The following is a 19,605-nucleotide window of genomic DNA, read 5'->3' on the forward strand; positions in this document are numbered from 1 at the left end:
TTCGCTGGTGCTACTACTGTCCTACTGTGCTACACAAGGATCTTGTATTGTCCTTGATGTTGGTTAATGAGGCTCTCCCCTACAGAAGCCAGTATACATTTCTGGCTATAGTTGATGGTCCTGCTTTCTAAAGGACAGTAGCTGGCCCTCTGGGCCCATCAAGATGGGGGTGTTGTCAACAGCTGGTCACTTAACCGCGATTAGCCATCTGGAAGGGGTGCTGGAACAATAGGCAGATCAAAGGATATCTTCACACTACCACTTTTGACTTGAAGATGCTAAATGTGACTGACAGGATCTGCACCCATTGATTCCCAGAGCTCTCCTAGACTTTTTGGGTCCAGCTTCATCGAGGGGAAAATAGTTCTCAGCCCTAACAGAAGAGGAGACCTAACCTATGTAGGGGAGTGGTCTAGGGAGAACCAGAGACCTTCTGAGAGAAGAAGGGGTTAGCCATTTTGGATCTAACACTTCTGGGACTTCTAGAGTGTAGAAAAAAGTAAGTGCTGCATAGGGAGAAGGGAATGTGATGAGAAAGCAGACACGATTGAGTAGGAAAAATTGTACGGTTACCAGCTAGTTCATTGGATAAGACTGGCATCTCACCAGCTCCTCTTCAGAACATTCTGGGAACTGGGGAGTCTTTATCTGATGAAGGCCCTCTTGGAAGAAATAAGGCTCGAGGACTCCTGCTTTAATTTTGGAACTGGAGCTGCTCTCCAATGCTCCGATAGCATACCTCCTATTTACTTGCACCAGGCACTCAAAAAGCAGAAGGAACCCCTGACTACAAGGTCCCTGCTGAACACATAGAACTGAACCCTTCAGGAGCCCAGTCTAGAGGGAGAACTGGTGCTTGGAAGCATGCCCTGACCACTGTGGGCCACCCGAGTGGCCCGGAATAAATCTTCCGGCAGTTGGAGAAAAGTGGGGCAGCAGGTTATTTGGAGGGGGGGGTTGTACCTCCAGAGAATCAAGACCAAGTGATGAGGCTTGCCCATGGAGGGAACACCCAAGACAAACTAGAAAACTAGGTTCTTCCCCTTCTGAGCTTTATGCTGGTCTGAAAACTGGTTTACTTCATGGTAAAGGTACACAGCGTTGTGAAGCTCTACAAGATTCTAGCTTCCGACCTTGCCCTGATTAAGGAGTTTAAGTGACTAAATCCATGGTAAAACTATGGACAGACGTGAGATGGCAAAGCGATCCCAGCTGCAAAGCAACCTCAGCTGTTAAGAACTCCAGCTGTGTTCTGCATAGAGCTATTGGCATCAAATTCAGCCATTTTAGTGGAGCTCGATGACCATGTATCTGACATCGATGGACATTCGCCGGCTTCAGCTTTGGACCTTGTCTTGCTGAAAGACTTTGAATCAAATAATAAAGAGTTAGTCAGAATTAAAGACTTTGACAGGGATGATCTGCATGGTGTTAAACCTCTACTCCTTTGTAGAGTAGCTTGAAATTGCACATACGTCTGGGTCAAACATAAGTTTTCCAGAGGGCTTTACATTTTCAAGGCATATTTAGCATTACAACTTTAAAAATTCATATCTGTAGTTCCCCTTATCCGATTTCAACTACTTTGATGCGTTTTCTAGATTGGTTTGTGAAATTTATTTTGTATTCTTTAGGTCTACGTTTTTGGTACTGCTCAAATGTAACATGCTTTTTGCTTCTCTTTGTGCCATAGCTATCAGGGGGTACAACCGTGGTTTTCTGAAAATTGTGTTGGGAGCTAACCAGTGTGTGTTTATTAAGCTGGTAAGGATTTGCAGTTCTAAATTAATAATCTGCTTTTTGACATTGTCCTACATATAAAATGATGTGGTCTGCACATAACACAGGATACATAAGAAACTGATTATAACGTGATAATTGATACAAGAACTCATCCTCTTAAGTATTAATGACATGATGGTAAAGTCCAGAAAAGAATGATTTCAAATTCAACTGGACGTGTTTTATGCATGGACTATTAGTAAAATGACATTAAACAACAACATATTCCTTATTTTAAAATTGTTTAGACCAGAAGTATGTGACAGAGTTTCCCTTCTGGTGTACATTGCAGGGTATATCCCAGGTCCCAATTGTTTTCACAGTTCAATTCTGGAAATGTTTTCATCAAGTGGATTCTCCCTTTTGCAGGTATACACCCATGGTATTTGATTTCAGAGAGTAAAATCTGAAAGTTTGATTTCAATAAGGTATTTTAATGGAAATAAAGTCACAAGTAGTTGATTAAGAAAAGTTGGTTTAAAAACTCCAGAACTGGTGTGTGCCAAGACTGGGCATATTGACTCTTATGTTTAAAATAATCTTTCAAAAGTTAATATATTGTTACGTGCTGTTCTTATAGGGAGTTATAATGTGTTGTATGTCCAAGTTCTTTTTCCTAGAATGATCTTTGCGAATATGTCTGTTATTGTTGTATAAATGTTGTTTAACCCCTTCCACGCTCATGACGAGCTGGGCTCGTCATGAGGTAGCCTCCTCGCACGCTCATGACGAGCCCAGCTCGTCATGTAAAGTGCGGTTTTAAAAAACTCAGCACAGGAGCGGAATTTCGCTAGCGCGCATGCGGTTAAATGAGATTCTCTTAAGCATAACTAGAAGGTTGTGTACACAATAATACATGCTGTATCAGTCAGCATATACTACATTAGTAGCATTTTGCTACTCAGTTTGGTAAAATCTCAACCCAAGTTCTACAATGAGGCACAATCCAAAAGTCTAGTTTTTTTGCATTGTGTTTTAAACATCTTAACTCCCTTGAAATCAAAATGGATAATTTGGGGTACACAGTGGATACTGCAGTCCAAACCTATCCATATTTTCGCTGTCAAACTTTTTTCAGAGGATAATTCTCTTTTGTATCAATGAGACTTCTCAGGCTAATTCTTGCAGGTTCTCTGCTTGATTGGTTTGCATGTTTCAAGCCAATGGAAAGAGAAAGCTCCTCGGTGGGGTTGGAGTTAGAACCTCAGGTGGCGGTTTCAGAGAAAAACCCAGTTCACATTATTACTAAAATCCACAACTGTAAATGTAGCGCAAGATTGGACATCATTTTCTCATTGAAAATTTCGACAAAATAATTTGCTTTACTTAAAATTCCTGTAACATTCACAACTTAAGGCGAGTGGTCATTTATAGAGTTTTGTAGTGTATATGATACAGATATATTATATATGCAGTGCTGCTGTATTAATTTCCATTGACTATGCATCTTGTGGGCACTAACCTCTGTTGGGATGCATAGTCTGTACCATATTATTTCATTTTTTGTGACAGTCAAAGAATTGCTAACCTGCACACCTATTCATCAGACTTAATTCTTTGTTCTGATTCACAAAGATTTTTGCCTATATGTTTTTATTTCAAAAGCAATTTATGAACAATTGGTGCAACCCTGGGAGATCCCTGACTAGCCCCTGTCAGGTAAATATGATAAGCAAAGATGCAAACAGAATCTGTTCGAGTACCAAGGTGCACTGTTCACAAGCCCCTTGGGGTGCTACAATATTATATGTCAATAATATCCATCTCTATACAAGCTTTTACCAAAATCTCAATGAATTACAGCAGAAATACTGCAAATAGCATCATATCTAATGCCATGAAAATTCAAACTTAATTGCGGCCAATCGAAAAAGTAGACAAAACTGAAACCACACTCTCATTCAGTGTGTTGCATTTTTTAAATAAAGTTTTGAGTAAAAAGGAAGAAAGAAACATATGCAAGGAATACTGAAAACAGTGTAAAAAACAAAAGAAATCAATGAATCTTCATATGCACTCTTTGTATTTGAAAAGCTTTCGTGATTCAATACTTCAACGGAGTAGCCAACATCTTCCAATGCATTTCGGTGAAGCCACCTTCGTCAGGGGAACACTCTGTGCTGCAGATGCTCACTGTAAGCCATATATGCATTTCAAATGATTTATTTATGTTAGGAATGCGTGTTCCACAACAGCGGGTTCAGAAACGATTCTTCCCTAACGCCGGCGTGCTCTAGAGAACCAGTTGCATCCGCGTATTTTCGGCTCGCATGCTCAAAAAGATTATCTTTTTCAGCATGCGAGCCGAAAACCAGTTGCATCCGCGTATTTTCGGCTCGCATGCTCAAAAAGATAATATTGTAGCACCCCAAGGGGCTTGTGAACAGTGCACCTTGGTACTCGAACAGATTCTGTTTGCATCTTTATTTTTAGTGACATGCCATTCAGTCTATATTCTTCACAGTGCAAGACCTAGAATTCTTTGTGCATCCCACTGATTACATTTTAGAATGAACTTGCACCAAAATATCTGTGATAGAAACTGGGCTTGCCATGTAATAAATTGGATGCCTGATAATAAGTGAGTACTTGGTTTTCAGAAATAATGTTCGTAATAATGAAGTAAATAACACGTTAATTCCCAAAGCCTCTTTCGAACTAGCAATCCTCCTTCATACAATTTGCTCTCTGTGGCAACTTTTGAATATTATTATGAATTTCCATAATAGCTCCTTTTTTTGCAAGAAAATAATTCTATTTTTACATGCTCTTCCCAATTGCTTAACACATCTGGATTTGTAGAAGTTAACATAGAAATGGTCTTCTATGCCATATAAGAATCCTTGAATCTGTATTCTCTTCTAGCCTTCATCTTATCAAAACAAGACCATTTCTTCTCTTTTCTGACCTTCTGTAAAATGTACTGGTCTCCTCATGTGGTTCAGCTGACATATAAAGAACCTACCCACACTCAAACTAATTAATTTATTAAACCACTAGCAGCCCGCCCCGACGTTGTTCGGGTATGAAATGTTATGTGTGTAATGTTTGTAATAGTAAACGTTAATGTGTGTACGCTGACAGTGCCCGGCGTGATCCCGTGTTTGCGAGGGCTGGTTTGAGGCCCCGCCTGAGCCCCGGACTACATTTTAATTGTGAAGTGGCTTAGATCGTGTGGTACGCTGCCTGCCTTCAGTGTCCGCTGGAGCCGTTGGAGCGTGAATGTCGCGGTGAGTGAATGGTGCGCTTGTGCGCCCCTTTTTTTTTTCTTCTTCCCTGCCACCACTTCTGAGAAATCTTACGTTCCTAAAGGACTAAAGTTTTGTTTTGTTAGTTTAATTTTGTAGGCAGTATGGCAAGGTCCGTCAATGCGGCGCCCGTTGGTGTTTTGATACGGCCGTGTTAGAAGTGATCAGAACGCCAAGGCGGAGCATGAATTTGCACGCACATTGGTGGGGAAAGCCGCGCCCCTTTTTATTTTAATTTTAGTGCAGCCCCCTCTGACAACGCTGACGCCCACAAAGTTTGCGCCGCACTATATATCATTAATGTCGCGTCATCAGAATGCCAAGGTGGAGCCTGAATGTGCGCCCACATTGCTGGCGAAAGGCGCGCCCCTTTTTATTATAATTTTGGTGCAGCCCCCTATGACAACGCTGACGCCCACAAAGGTTGCGCCGCACTATATGTGATTAATGGCGCCTGAATGGCAATGTGCGTGAATGCAGCGCAGCTTGGTGTTTGTAGACGGACTTGTGAGACGCGAAGGTGGATCGTGAATGGGGGTGCAAATTGTTTCTGAAAGGCGCGCTACTGAAGTACGCGGCCATTTTTTGTTTTATTTGTGGCACGCCCCTCTGACAACGCTGTTGTGCCATGCCCCTCTGTCAATGCTGCACGCCCACAAAGGAATACTGTAGTGTAATTTGACACGCCAACACCAAGTGTACTTTGACACGCCCACACCAACGCCCACAAGGGACTACTTTACGCCTAAGGTTGTTTGACCTTTGTAATGTATATGGTGGCCAGCTGTATAGCCTATGTCCATCTGCTGCATCTCCCCTTTACAATGCTGTATTGGGTGTTGTGATTGGTGCTGTACTTCTTGAGTTTACCCACCTCAAAGGTTTCAGCTCTCTCTTTATAATAGTAGTATTGATTTATATGTGACACAAGTCTTCTTTCCTGTCTGTCCACAGGATAGGCCTTCTTAAAAACATGTTAAATTCACCTTCATGTTTTTCACCCTATTGTACGCACATTACACTCCTAGTCATGGTATGCATTGTGATACTCTTCATTGTATTATCTCTTTGTGTTTATTTATGCACTGACCCTTGCCCACTGACTCTGCCATTTACACATTGACATCTTTTAGGCGTAGAAGCCACAAATTGTGGCTACTACCCCAGTCTAGCTTCTTGTACCCCTGGTCTCAGAAATGACAACGGTATAGTTATAAGTTTTACTTTTCCACCCAGTTCCTTTCATAACAAGTAGCAGCCTGAGGCCGAGCTTGTTACAAACTGTTTGCAATGGGTTACTGTTGTTGTTTTTCTGCATCACCCAAAATGTTACCCGGCAACAAGCCAAATAGACCTCCCTGCAGGGTGTAACCTTGATCACTCGTTTTGATCTTAATAAGACTTAGGTCACTAGCTGTAATCGTGCAAGATACAGTCTATTGTTTCATCCTTACTGTTGCCAGAGAGTGGTACATGACATGTTAATTGCCTGAAAGTTTTTGATTGGCATCTCTCAGAATCATTGTGCATAATTACAGACCAGAGCCATCACAAGTGAAACTTTTGCAGAGAGAGGCTGCACCACTGAATAGCTTGGTTGTGCTCCTAAAATATCATGGCAGCATTCTTGTAATTTATAGGGTGGTAACTAAAAAATTGGTGTTTTTTTTATTTATTAGTCATTTTATCAGTTTATCACTGTGGGACTTGTATTTTTTAAGGGATATCACTTTCTGAGGTGCTTTTATAGCCATATGTCGCATAACATTAATTCAAATGAAGTAACTGAGGGTCATCCATCATGTGGTGTCACTTGAGATGTTTTCAGGAAGTTTAGTTCAAAGGTATATACTATCACTTCGGATTCACCTCACATTTTAGTGAATCAGTATCCAGATCTTTAAACCTAATATGTACTACCATGGCCCATTGGGTCACACCATTTGCAAACTGCATATTAGGTCTCGTATCCAGCACATGTAACAAGTTTTTCAAATCTAATGCTAAAAATATCCATTTGCTCTTCCACTTCTAGTCACCTGCCTATCGCCACATGCAAAATTCAACGTGATAAAGGAATTTCAAAATTATTACTGAAGTAGTGATAGGTATCATCAGTTTGACAGTAGATTAAGTGACAGCCATTGTCAGCAATAATAGATCTTTGGTCAGAAACTGTGAGGCAGTTTGTCGGATTCTGGGAAGGTTCTCTATCAAAGCAACATTCTTAGATCATCTAAAAAAGGACAGATCACAGTCATCCTCAAAGCAAACAAAATTGGACCTCAAGATTTAGGCCAACTTCTGAACAGTTTTCTACCCTCTTTGGTGGGAAAAGCAATATAGAAATGTATCCCTGATCAATTGATTAACGTTTTCAATGTAAAACCATCTTTTGGCTGACCTACACTCAGGCTTTTGTTTTGGCTGTAGTATTGTAATGGCTGCCATGTGAATCATGGATGATGCGCACCACATATTAAATAAAAAATTACTACTTGTTCCCCTCAACGTATGAGTGGCATTTGACGCAGTTGATCATTGTAGGTTACTGCGAACCTTGGAACACCAGATGCTTTTGAGGTTTAGTCATGAGTTTATTATTTTCTTTTTATATAACCAATTCCAATTGACAGACGTGCAAGATCACACCTCTTATTGGAAGTTGATTCTGTGTGTAGTCCCTCAGGGTTGAATTCAGGTGCCGGCTCTGCTTAATCTGTACCTCCAACCACTGAGCTGCATAGTGAAGGATCCTGACTTTTCCAGTCATAAATGTGAAGATGATGAGAAAATTCATCTGAAAACATCTTTATTAAACAATATCCTCCCCTGCAATGCTGACTCTTGATGCTCTAACACTGAATGCAGGGCAACACTCTGATGTTACACCTATTAAAAAAAATCCTCCTTATACCACAGTAATTAAGATGTTTACTTTTGAATAAGCTCAAAGCCGATGGGTGACTCTACTATTGTATCTCACACAAAAATGAAGGGGTGAGTGTTAACAACTCCTCTACCCCAGACCCCCTGCTTCGACCTAATAACACCAAAAGGGGTAGAGAGGAGACACAAGTGATCGGCATGCAATGGCACAAGTAGTGTTGTAGAAATCTGCCCTCACACACACACACACACACACACACACACAAATGTGTGTGACATGCTTCATCATCAGGTCTGCTTACAGTACACCCTGACGTAGCCACGCCCAGGATGGGGCATAGGGAAGGGGAAGACAAACAACATGAAAATCATCCTAATAGGTGCAAAATCAAAAGACTGGGAACAATGAAAGACAAGGTGCAGTGAAAAAGTGGTTAAAACTGGCTTGTGGGTATCCTATAATCCAACTTTATTCAAGGGTCCCCTAGCCAGAATTAAAATTGTGAATGATGGTCCCGTTTAGAGCTAACAAGGTACTCCTAACACCCCTCCTTAACCTGCCGTGGTTGTCAAAATGTTTCGACCATGCCAACATGCCCACAATAAAGGGTCAAACCGGTCTTCCTCAGGACTTCTATCAGTCCCAGTTAAAATCTCCCTCGAACTGGTGGAGGGCCAGGGAGACCGCCGGACAACATAATTGTTCCGAAGGTGGTGCTCCTCCAATGGCTCTCCTCTTGCCTCCAGTTCGAGTTAGACTAGCTAATGAACTCGTAATTGTACCTCGTGCGAGGGGAATTACCTCCACACTTTTGGATATCTTTGTTTTGAGCCCCGTGAATTGACCAATGTAAGGTGATAGGGGGATTTCGACTGTGACTGATGAAGTCCTGAGGAAGACCGGTTTGACCCTTTATTTGTGGGCATGTTGACACGGTTGAAACATGTTGACAATCACAGCAGGTTAAGGAGGGGTGTTAGGAGTATCTAGTTAGCTCTAAATACGACCATCCTTCACTATTTTAATTCTGGCTGGGGACCCTTGAATAAAGTTGGATTATAGGATACCCGTGAGCCATTTTTAACCACTTTTTCACTGCACCTTGTCTATCACTGTTCCCAGTCTTTTGATTTTGCACCTATTAGGACGATTATTATGTTGGTTGTCTTCCCCTTCCCTATGCTCCATCCTGGGCGTGGCTACGTCAGGGTGTATTGTAAGCAGACCCGATGATGAAGCATGTCATACACAATTGTGTGTGAGTGAGGGCAGTTTTCTACAACACTACTTGTGCCATTGCATGCTGATCACTTGTGTCTCCTCTCTACCTCTTTTGGTGTTATTACTCTACTATTGTGCCAACATCTTAATCCCTGGGCTTCTTTATAGACACTACTCTCACAACAACATAATTGTTCAAGCTGCTAATGTCTTCTTCAATCTCCAAAGAAAACCTAGAATCCGCTATCATCTACCCTCTTGAAATTAGCAAACAATGTCTGGACAGTTCATCAACATCATTTTGAGAGAATGCCTCAGTGATACCTTTCTCCACTCAAGCTTGTTCTGTACGCCACAGCAAGAATAATTTCATAATCGAAGAAGTTTGATCAAAATGTCCCCAATTCTTAAGCTGCGTTGTTGGCTTCCTATTGAAACGAGAATAAAATCCAATATATGCTACATTACCAGTAAAGCAATACATCTACAAAAGCTGTCATACCTTGCCATCTCCAACAGTGAATTTAAATTCGACAGTAGAAACTATCTCCTATCCGAAACAATGAAACCAAAAGCTCACAGGAACAAATTCTACCTTTTATATATGCAGCAACAAATTTACAGTACTCACTACTGGCCAATATGCTCTCCCTACCTTAACCTCCTTTTTTTTCTTTCTCATATAAGAAGTCCTTAAAGGCTGATCTTTTAAAGCTCCTCCTCAACTATTACTAATCTTATGTCTTGCTTACCAAATTCTGTTGATAAGCTTTATTACACATTTGTAGCACGTTCCTATTCTAGGTAATAGTGTGCACTCGTGCCTCATTTGGTGCAGTACCACTGCGGAAAAATATTAAATAAATAAGGTGACAATATAATGTCCGAAAATAGGTGCTGAATGTAATGTTATTGCAAATGAGTGAGAAGGGGCAATGGAAAAAAAAACTACAGAAATCCAATGTGCAGTCAAGGTATGACAATGGACACAACTTACTTAGGAAGAGGGCAGCAGAAATAGGAACGAAAGCAGTGTGTCTCACTCAGAGCAGCATAGAATCTACCTGTGTGAATCGAGTTCCGGCAGACATCTATTAATATATTATCAGGTAGGGCTTTATTTGCTAAAATAGAAGATAGACATCTCGCTCTACATCACTGCAATGACCACACAGCTGGCTCAACATTGTGCCAAATCATTCCAAGCATTGTTTGTCAAGCTGAGGCTTTCTATTTATACATCTGCATAATATTGTTTCATTCAAGGGCTTCCTCTTAAAAAATACCTGAGCTCTATGGACTAAGTACAATGCAAGTCACTGAATAATATTAAGATCATTAACCACCAGAACACTGCAGGATAAATACCTTCATATGGTATGAAACACTGACGTGAATTGCAATCTTTATTTTCATACCCTTCAGGGGGAATGTGTTACTTACGATAAATATGGATTGGAGTTGTGAAATTCCAATCACTTGATGACCTAGAGTCCCGTTACAAGTTTTCATGTTTATTTTGTCTACTGGACAAGTAAGCCCAAACCCCTGCAGCACAAACCGTTTGACTACCACATTATAGAATCAAATAAAACAAGGTTTACATCCACATGTTTAAGTCTTTCAAACCTGTATGAATAATTCATCAATGCAAAGCCTTTACTACTATGGCAAGTATGCACAGAAAATGCCAGTAAACGATTAGCTCAGCTTGCTTGCATTACAGACTGGTTTCCTTACAAAACTTGTACACCTTGTCAAAATAGGAAACACAAAAGGAAAGAAGGGCAGTGGGCCTCAGCAAGTTGCCGCACCTACACTGTTATATCCCTAAGATAACCCGATTTGAACAATGTATATCATATGGTGTGCACTTCCCTGGATACACACACTGGCCAAAGGGTGCTCCCCTCTCCTGGGGAAATCGTTATACACATTACAACCAGAAGTGCACCACATACAAAATATTCAAAAAAGCCATGAGATTTTGGAAAATATCTGCAACAAGTTTTATGTCGCCAATAACATTCTTCTTTAATTAATGCTTCATGTAAATACTTTTAAAGCCAGTCAACGTGTTTCGTCCAACATAGAATGGACTTCTTCAGGGCAAGATAGCCGTGAAATAAATGTCATCTAATTCCATGGTCAGGAAAGTAACAACTGCTCACTACGCGACAATAATATCCAAGAAACACCATCCCAAAAATTTTATGCAGCTGCAAGTCAAAAGGATGAGTGTCTTTTCACCGCAAAAATGGGTTCGGTAAATCTGGACGCATGAATTCCAAATTCGCACTATAGGAACGGCATGTACACCCTATAGAGGGCACTGCGATGTGTGCCGATGCGAGCAAACGGGAGCAATCCTCAATCCTCCTGGTCTACGGCATGTGCCAGTTGTGAAATAGAACAATTTGAGACTATTTATAATGCTCTCAGAATTCTCCATGATTGTATGCAAATGCATGTATAAGCAAGATTAGTGATTGCGTTCAAAATGCAATATATAGATATATATTGCTCACCTTAAAAACTGTTTTGTTAAACTACAGTCCAACTTTAAATACAATTTCACGGAGACATCATTTATTAAAATGCAACTTTCAGGAATTTGCAAGAGTGTACAGAATTATTCCTGGATACTTTACTCCTAGCAAACTTGTACATTTAATTGTTGAATGAGTAAACCTACACATGTAGGTTTGCTCATGTAAAACGTTGCTGAGCAAATTTATTTTCCTTCTGCCCCTTTTTTTCAGACCCTGGAAAATGTCTCTTGTCGTTGTTTGGAGTAAATGTTCAACCATTTCCTCCATGCTTGGTAAGAGATTGGAGAGGAATTGGTGACTCCCCTAACACATGCTAGTTTGGGGGGGTGTACAAACTTGCAGGCCTTTCCAGCCATAGAACTACCGCTTCCCACCTACTTCTAGCCCCTGCATGGATTTGTGTAAAAGTGGAAAACTCGGAGTCTTGCTGGAATACAAACCCTTATATGACCCTAACGTATTCAGAGTCCATTCTCAGTGGCTCAGATCATGTGAATTCCTGCCATACATGATTTGCCAGCTTCTCTACATGGTACCGACATGTGGATTTGATTTTTTTTTTTATTTGTAGGACAAGTAGATTTCTAAAACATTTCGTCCTATGGGCAAATAGATATTTTATGAAATTTCACATCCCTGTGGAATGAACATGAACTTCCTTTTTTCAAATTCTGCTCCTGTTTTTTTCTTGTTTTTGAAAGCATTTGTCTCATTTTGATCATTCTTCTTCCTCTGAATTTGTATGCGTATTTATAGCTATGCATTCTGTTTTACACTTCATCCCAGGCGCGTGCTGATGCCAAATAACATTGAGATAACTTGTTGGTGTAGATGTAGAAATGGATTATGCGCAGAAAGTTGCCAGACCCATCACAGATGCTTACTTCAGCAAAAGGTGCATTGCTTTGCCCTTTGCTGTATACCTGAGGCTTCATTCTTCTCTATGCAGATGTAACCTTGACCTAAGAGAAAGGAATTTTAGCCATAGATAAATCCTGCATTAGTCAGTGACCCTGTTCGAGTAACATCTATGAGGAAAGGGGTTCCCAGCCATCTATGCCTATGTGGACGACATTGTTGCCGGATGCCAGTGGCATCAGACAGCCAGGGCACTTGACATACCTGTTCCTGTCATCTAAAAGACACAAACACAGGTCCATGGCACAAAGTCAGTGTCGAATTGGATCACTGCCAGACAGGTGCCACATGTTGGTGCTTATCAACACCTACTCCAAGTCCCAGTGCTGGAGGTAGCAAAGAGTATTAACTTTTAGCAGACCAGAAGTCACCTGGACAAGATATTTGCAATCGTATGCTTCCCTCGACAGCTGATGGTGGACAATGGTCTGCCGTTTCAGGGTTGCGAGTTCAAAGAATAAGTGGTAACTCTCAGCATCTCCCATCCAAAGGTCATGCCCATGTGGTCTCGTGCCAATGGTGAAGTCAAGAGTCTGATGAGGTCACTAAATAAGGCCAACAGTAGAAGTGTGGAACAGATGAGGATGATATTCATAAACTCCGGGTACCTACAGATGAACATCCCACAGCACTACCCACCGCTCACCAGTAGATGCACTGTTTGGGCGAGTGGTGCAAGTGTACTCCATACTGAATTGTGTACACCGCCTCCACTGGATATCATTGTCAGTCAACAGACCAGAACCAAGAACAGCAATTGGGTGAGCCGTGACTGGGTGGCGGTCTTAAACCGAGGCAGAGGAGGGAAGTTTCATCTTCCATTTGAGAGGCATCGCTCTTAGTGACCGAGAAACATGGATTGATGATCACTGCTACCCGGGGAGACCACAGTGTGACCAGGAACGTATATGCCTTTTGGAGATGGCGAGCCGATCACAGCGTGAGCAGTGGCCATGAAACAGTTGTAACCACTTTTTTTTCTTATATTTTTTTTTTGTGGCGCAGTGCAGTATCGGGAAAAGCACAACGTTGTAATGCACAACCAAAAAGCAGACCTACTGGCGTTGACAGTGCTTTTTGGCCTCCCTTCCGTATTTCTCTTTGCTTGACCTTTTCCATTAAGTGACATTTTGCAAACAGTGACCCGTGCCCAAAGACCTAATCGAGCAGAAGAAATAACGTAAGTAGCTGTAATTGTAGTCTTCCGAGCACTGCTGGTATAACACTGGTAACGTGTGTTTGTAATCCCATAAAACTTAGCTTTCTGCAAACAGTCAGCATCAACTTGAGTCACACCTCTCTACTCTGACGAAACTCGCATAACATTGTGATAACATTAACCCCAACAAAAAAGTAAGGATGGAATGTTTAACTCCATCCATCTGAATTGTTTCTTTTGAGTGATTCATGTATGAATTTACCCACTCTTTGTATAACAAGTTGATTAAAACTTTATTTTAGAATATTTCAACTGAACTGTCTATTAAAATGCACAAATTCAGTTTCTTTACACTCGCATGATCGTAGCAGCCCGTGACCAAAATATAACTGCATTTTGACAAGTTTCAGTTCCCCTGTTTTCCAACCAGTTCTCTTGAATGGAGGTGAATGCAAATAACTTCCTTGTTTTGGGTGTTGTTAGTTGTACTCTGACGTCTGTCAACCCTTGCATGGCAGAGGCAGAGGCAAAGGGGGGAGATGTGATGCTGTCTCTCCTGCTTGAGATCGGTCTCTTGGGGCTTTAGTTGGGGTGCAGCACTCTAGCTTGGAGCAGTTTGATTTGCCTTCACAATCCAGAGCAGAGTCAGATAGTGCAGTAGCCCTCCATTATTGGTTGGTATATTTACGTTTTTTGTCGGAGTCTACGAATAGTATCCTTGCTGCTTTAATACGGCCATAGCGGTCCCGAAAAATAAGATTTGGTGGGTGCCTTGTGCAGCAGCGATTTCACCATCCATTGAGGAAGTGCAACTACTGCGGCTGTGTAAGGGAAGGTATGTCTGTGAAACACGGGCTGAGTAAGGAGAGGCCCTGCACCTGCAAGGGGACACTAGACGACTCCGTGCGCATCAATTACAAGGTACGAGTCTTGTGCGCTCTTTCTAATGTCATGACCTGTTTATTCCCACCTTGTTTTTTGTAAGATTTTGTAACATAATTAGCTCGTGCAAACGTCTCAGTAGTCTATTGTAAAAATGTCATACTCCTGATTTAATTAATTATTCTGATGTCCGTCATTGACGCAGGTTGACCTGATCTTTTAATGTGATTGTTAATTTGAATGATTTCCCTTTTAGTTATTTTTTTTTTAAAGTTTATTTAATTTACTTAATTTCTCGTAAGTGGTTCATCAGGACCGCCAGCCCTCCACTCCAATTTAAGAAAGAGTTGAAGACGCACCTACTGAAAGCACACTCCATCACAGTGCTGCCGTACACCTCTGCTTCCAGTCCCAGCTACCTCTCTTATCACTCGTTGACTGCATGTGCCTTTGAGCCTTAACCGTGCTTCTATGACTGCATTTGACATATTCAAATACACATACATACAATGAAATATGAAAGTGTCACATCACTACTTTTGTGTGAATACAGGAAATGTAACAAGAAACTCCGTTGATTTATACGCTGTGAGTTTTGTGCTGTGCTAACTTCAGTTTATAATACCTGCTTGCTTCCTTAGACTCAGGTGATCATGGATCATGTAGGGTGGTGCAGCATTGGATGCAGACTCACATAATGGTGAGAAAATTGACATACTGCTTGCGGGCTGTGGGCTGTGCCATTCCTAAAGCATGACTCTTTAAATAAAATTAAAAAATTTGGTTATGGACACAACCTATGACAGTCTGTTAAAATTCTGGTTCTAATCCTAGGCCCCGATCTCTCATTTGAACTCTGGGCTCAAATCAATTGAAGGGTGCTCTCCCTGTTTGCACAGGGGCTCACTTTTATCAGGGTATACTTGTTACAGCCTGAGACAGTGTCCCTTATAACAGTGAATGTGCTGTCCATACTTGTAAAGTTAAAAGAAATGTTCTCTTTGCATAGGGCCTATGTTCAACAATTCACACCCGTCATGCAACCATACTCGTACTTCACACATACCGTACTGACCAATTATTTAGAATGAATTAAGGCACTAATAAGTCAACTAGTTCTTTAAGTCAAACTATTAGTATATTTTAGTCCATATAAAACTGTACAGATTAGAATACCACACAGATTATTAGCATCATTAAAAAACACATAAATTCATATACATTATAAACACAGTATTCCTAAATATAAAAAAACTAACAGGAGAATGTAAAGGGACAATCCAGTATGTCTTTTAAATGTTAATTTGGGTATATACATAGACAGCATAAAGCATGGGTCTGACTTCCCTGTCTATAACTTGCTGCTGACTTTTTCAAATTTAACACCAAATATAATCTGGGCCTCCACGCGTTTCAGTGGCACATTTACAATAAGACCACCTTATTCAGGAGATAGACTTTTTTCTCCTTTTAAAAAAAAAAAACGATCCTATATCAACCTTGTGTCAAACCGTTGCTACTGCACTCAGGTTAGAAATTCTCCAAATCACTACGAGTAAGGGGTGAAGTGGGGGATAGAGTTTTCATAACATCTCTTAATTATATAAAATTTTCAGATCTTCAATTCAAAAGTTTAGTTAACAGGGGTAGTTCGATATGCATCCAGTATAGTGAGCCCCCTTAAGATGTTTGAATCTTGACCTCAATCAAAGTAGTTAAAATATATAGAGCCAGCACCTCACTCGGTCGCACGTCTTATTCAAATCGCGGGTCTCCATGTTTCTCGTCAATTTTGCAGCAGGATCACTAGTTCGTGGCTTTTGATTCCGACAAAACCGCATCACCTGAAGCTTTTCCTCGACCGGGATTCGGAACTATGAATCCCGGTCAAGTAGCAAAATTGACGGGAAAGATTGAGACCTGCGATTTGAATAAGAAGGGGCGCACTATGCTGGATGCATATCGAACTACCCCTGTTAACCTTTTGAATTGAAGATCTGAAAATGTCACATAAATAAGAGATGTTATGACATTCTATTCCCCACCTCGCCCCTTACTCGTAGTGATTTTCTAACCCGAGTACAGTAGCAACGGTTTGACACAAGGTTGATATAGGATCTTTTTTTTTTTTTTAAAGGAGAAAAAATTCTATGTCCTGAAGAAGGTGGTCCTATTGTGAATGCGCCACTGAAACGCATCAACGCCCAGATTATATTTGGTGTTAAATTTGGAAAAATCAGCAACAAGTTATAGACGGGGAACTCAAACCCATGCTTTATGCTGTCTATGTATTAATTAACATTTAACATTTAAAAGACATAGTGGATTGTCTCTTTAAATTCTCTTGTGAGTTTTTTATTTTTAGGAATACTGTGTTTATAATGTACATGAATTTGTGTTTTTAATGATGCTATTATCTGTGTGGTATGCAAATGTGTACAGTTTTATATTGATTAAAATATGCTAATAGTTTGACAAAAAGAACTAGTTTACTTAGAAGTGCATTAATTCATTCTAAATAATTGGTCTGTACAGTATGTGTGAAGTATGAGTATCGTTGCATGACAGGTGTGAATTGTTGAACAGAGGCCCTATTCAAAGGGAACATTTGGATTTAAGAGCCCCCTCTCCTTGATTTCAAGGTCACTGTCCCTACTTGTGCCTTCTCCGGAGGCAGTGCATTATTGATAAGCAGACCGGTGTTGGTGTTATGAATACTGTGCGCTGTCTCACTCTACACTACAGCACATACTTCAGGCTGTGTACTATGTCCATATTTGTGTCTATATGCTGAGCATAGACTGGGACAGGGTGTCATATTGCAACAGATGCATTGCTCCCAGAGCATGCATGCTTTTACAGTAAACAGAACATTAGTAACAGATAGACTAGGTGTTTGAAGCTTCCAGTCTGCGTCTCACTGTGCAGTTGACAAAAGTGACCTGTCTTTGCACCTCCCTACATTTGCTTTGCCTGTGCACCCACTTCTGTAACAGAACTCAGGTGCAGAAGTGCTTCTTTATTTGCATGTTGCCACGCCCCCGTGCAGATGAGAACACCCCCTCTTGATGGTTCCAGCGCAAAATGAGCACTGGCATGATCCGTGCTATAGAAGGGGCCGCACAGTTATCGGATGGCCATCTAAAATATCTAAGAGCCCAAAGAGGTACAAGAAGCAGACCAAAATGCCTATTATGCTCCCATTATATGTATAGCATTGTGGGTCCAGGTCAGTACTGCTGCTATAGTTTCTACTCACTTTTTAAGTTTAAGGTCCAACATCTTTGAAAAAAGAACACTTAATTTTTGGCCCAAACTGTAATAGTTTTTTTCATCTAATATTATTGCATGGTTGCCTATTACTAAATTTTGAAGTAACTCCAGGGCTGATTTCATGCCACACAAAGCTGACCCATAAGGTTCATTTTTGGATTTAAATAGTATGGCCAACTCCCCTTGGTTTGCACAGACTTAAAATGATTACTCGGAGACTGGTGGGATTCGTTCATTTTCTTATTTCAAGCAGCTAATCCCGGCACTTTATTGATAATTCGACAATGTGATGATCACTAAGAGTGGCAGTGTCCAACATCTGGAATGTCCTTCCTATGAAACCAGGAGATATTTTTGGTTCATGTGCTTAAAACAATTCCTATTTATGGACACAAATGGTCTTTGATTGCACTAAACTTTGGCAGCTAGGGTTACCTTAGAATTTTTGGATGGTTCAGTTTTTTGATTTATATTTGATTTGTTGGTGCTGCACTTTTGTTGATGCATTGTTGTTTACTTATTTCTGTTAGTTTTTATGCGATCCCTTCTTTAATGTCGTTTCTATTTGTGCTTTGCGTATAAACATGTAATCAGTATAGTATGATTAATTGAATCTTAAATATGATGTGTATTGAAATTATGTTCATATTTGTATGTTGCACAAAACCAGTTAAGTGGAGCATCTGCGTGGCCACGAGGCGCATCTTCTTTATGGCACAATGTCTTCAATCCGGGTTTTCAAATTATACTAGAATTTTCAAGCCAGGTTTTCAAATTAAACTAGAATTTTACACGCTAGAACCAAGGTGACGATGTTGTTTTGGACATAACTGAGGGAAAGTAAAACGTGCTTCATCCATTTGTTACATCAAGTTTTCTGTAGTATCTTTTTTTTATTTCAAGGATTTTTATTGAGAAATTTTATACAGTACAATGATAATGCAAGAGCGGTACAGGTATAATAGTTGGTGCCTTCGTGGTTACATTAGGCGTACGTCTGGGTAAGCTGGTCTTGGTGGTTAGGAGTTTCTGTAAGGCCCCAAGGGAGAAGAGGAAAAGAGTGGAGAGAAAGGGGGAGAGAGAGGGTTAGGGGGGGGGACAAGCCAATACGTTGGTTGTACACCTCTCGCCGGTCTGGTGCTAGTGGTGGGGGCTGTGTGGCTGTCCGTCTACGGAGGTTTGTGACCCCAGGTGTACGTCTAGAGCTGCCCACATCTCACTTCTTGCTATGTGGTTTGGATGAGTTTTTTGCAGTGATGTTGTCCGCTCCCCTGAGGAAGGTGACCCAATTGACCCAGCCCTTAAAAGTCGCCTTGGCTGTGTTCTTCCAGTTCGCTAATATGGTTTTGACTGCTGCCGTGAGTAAGAGGTCCACCAGTTCTCTCTCTTCTTTGCGCTCTAGGTCTGGGGCCATGAATGCGGGGGCTAGCCCTCCGAAACCAGGCTGTATGTTTTCCCCCACTACTGTGTTGATGAGTTCAGTCACTTTCCTCCAGAATGTCTTTACTTTCGGGCAGTCGTAGATGAGGTGTGCCAAGTCCCCTTTTGCTATGTGGCAATTCCAGCATGTGCCGTTCTGTCTGATACCGACTTCTGCTAGGCGAGCTGGTGTCCAGAACGCCCTGTGCAGAAGCCAGTGTTTTGTTTGCGCCAGTTGGGGGGAATCTTTGTTCTTGGAGG

At 41.0% G+C, this 19,605-nt stretch overlaps 1 protein-coding gene across 2 annotated transcripts in view; it reads left to right on the plus strand.

Moving 5' to 3' along the window:
* Positions 1 to 19,605, plus strand: part of BCL10 (BCL10 immune signaling adaptor) — a 146,975-nt gene that overhangs the window by 24,994 nt on the left and 102,376 nt on the right. Inside the window, exon 1 of one of the 2 annotated variants that reach the window (XM_078645533.1) lies at positions 14,326 to 14,691. The exons of the other annotated variant lie outside the window; for it this stretch is intronic. Coding sequence (XP_078501659.1) covers positions 14,608 to 14,691 — 84 coding nt within the window. The 5' untranslated portion in view covers positions 14,326 to 14,607. Of the gene's footprint in view, positions 1 to 14,325; positions 14,692 to 19,605 lie in introns of those variants that run through there. 2 annotated transcript variants of the gene reach the window in all.

The sequence above is a fragment of the Lissotriton helveticus genome, chromosome 1_1 (assembly GCF_964261635.1).
Source record: "Lissotriton helveticus chromosome 1_1, aLisHel1.1, whole genome shotgun sequence".
Taxonomy (NCBI): Eukaryota; Metazoa; Chordata; class Amphibia; order Caudata; family Salamandridae; genus Lissotriton; species Lissotriton helveticus.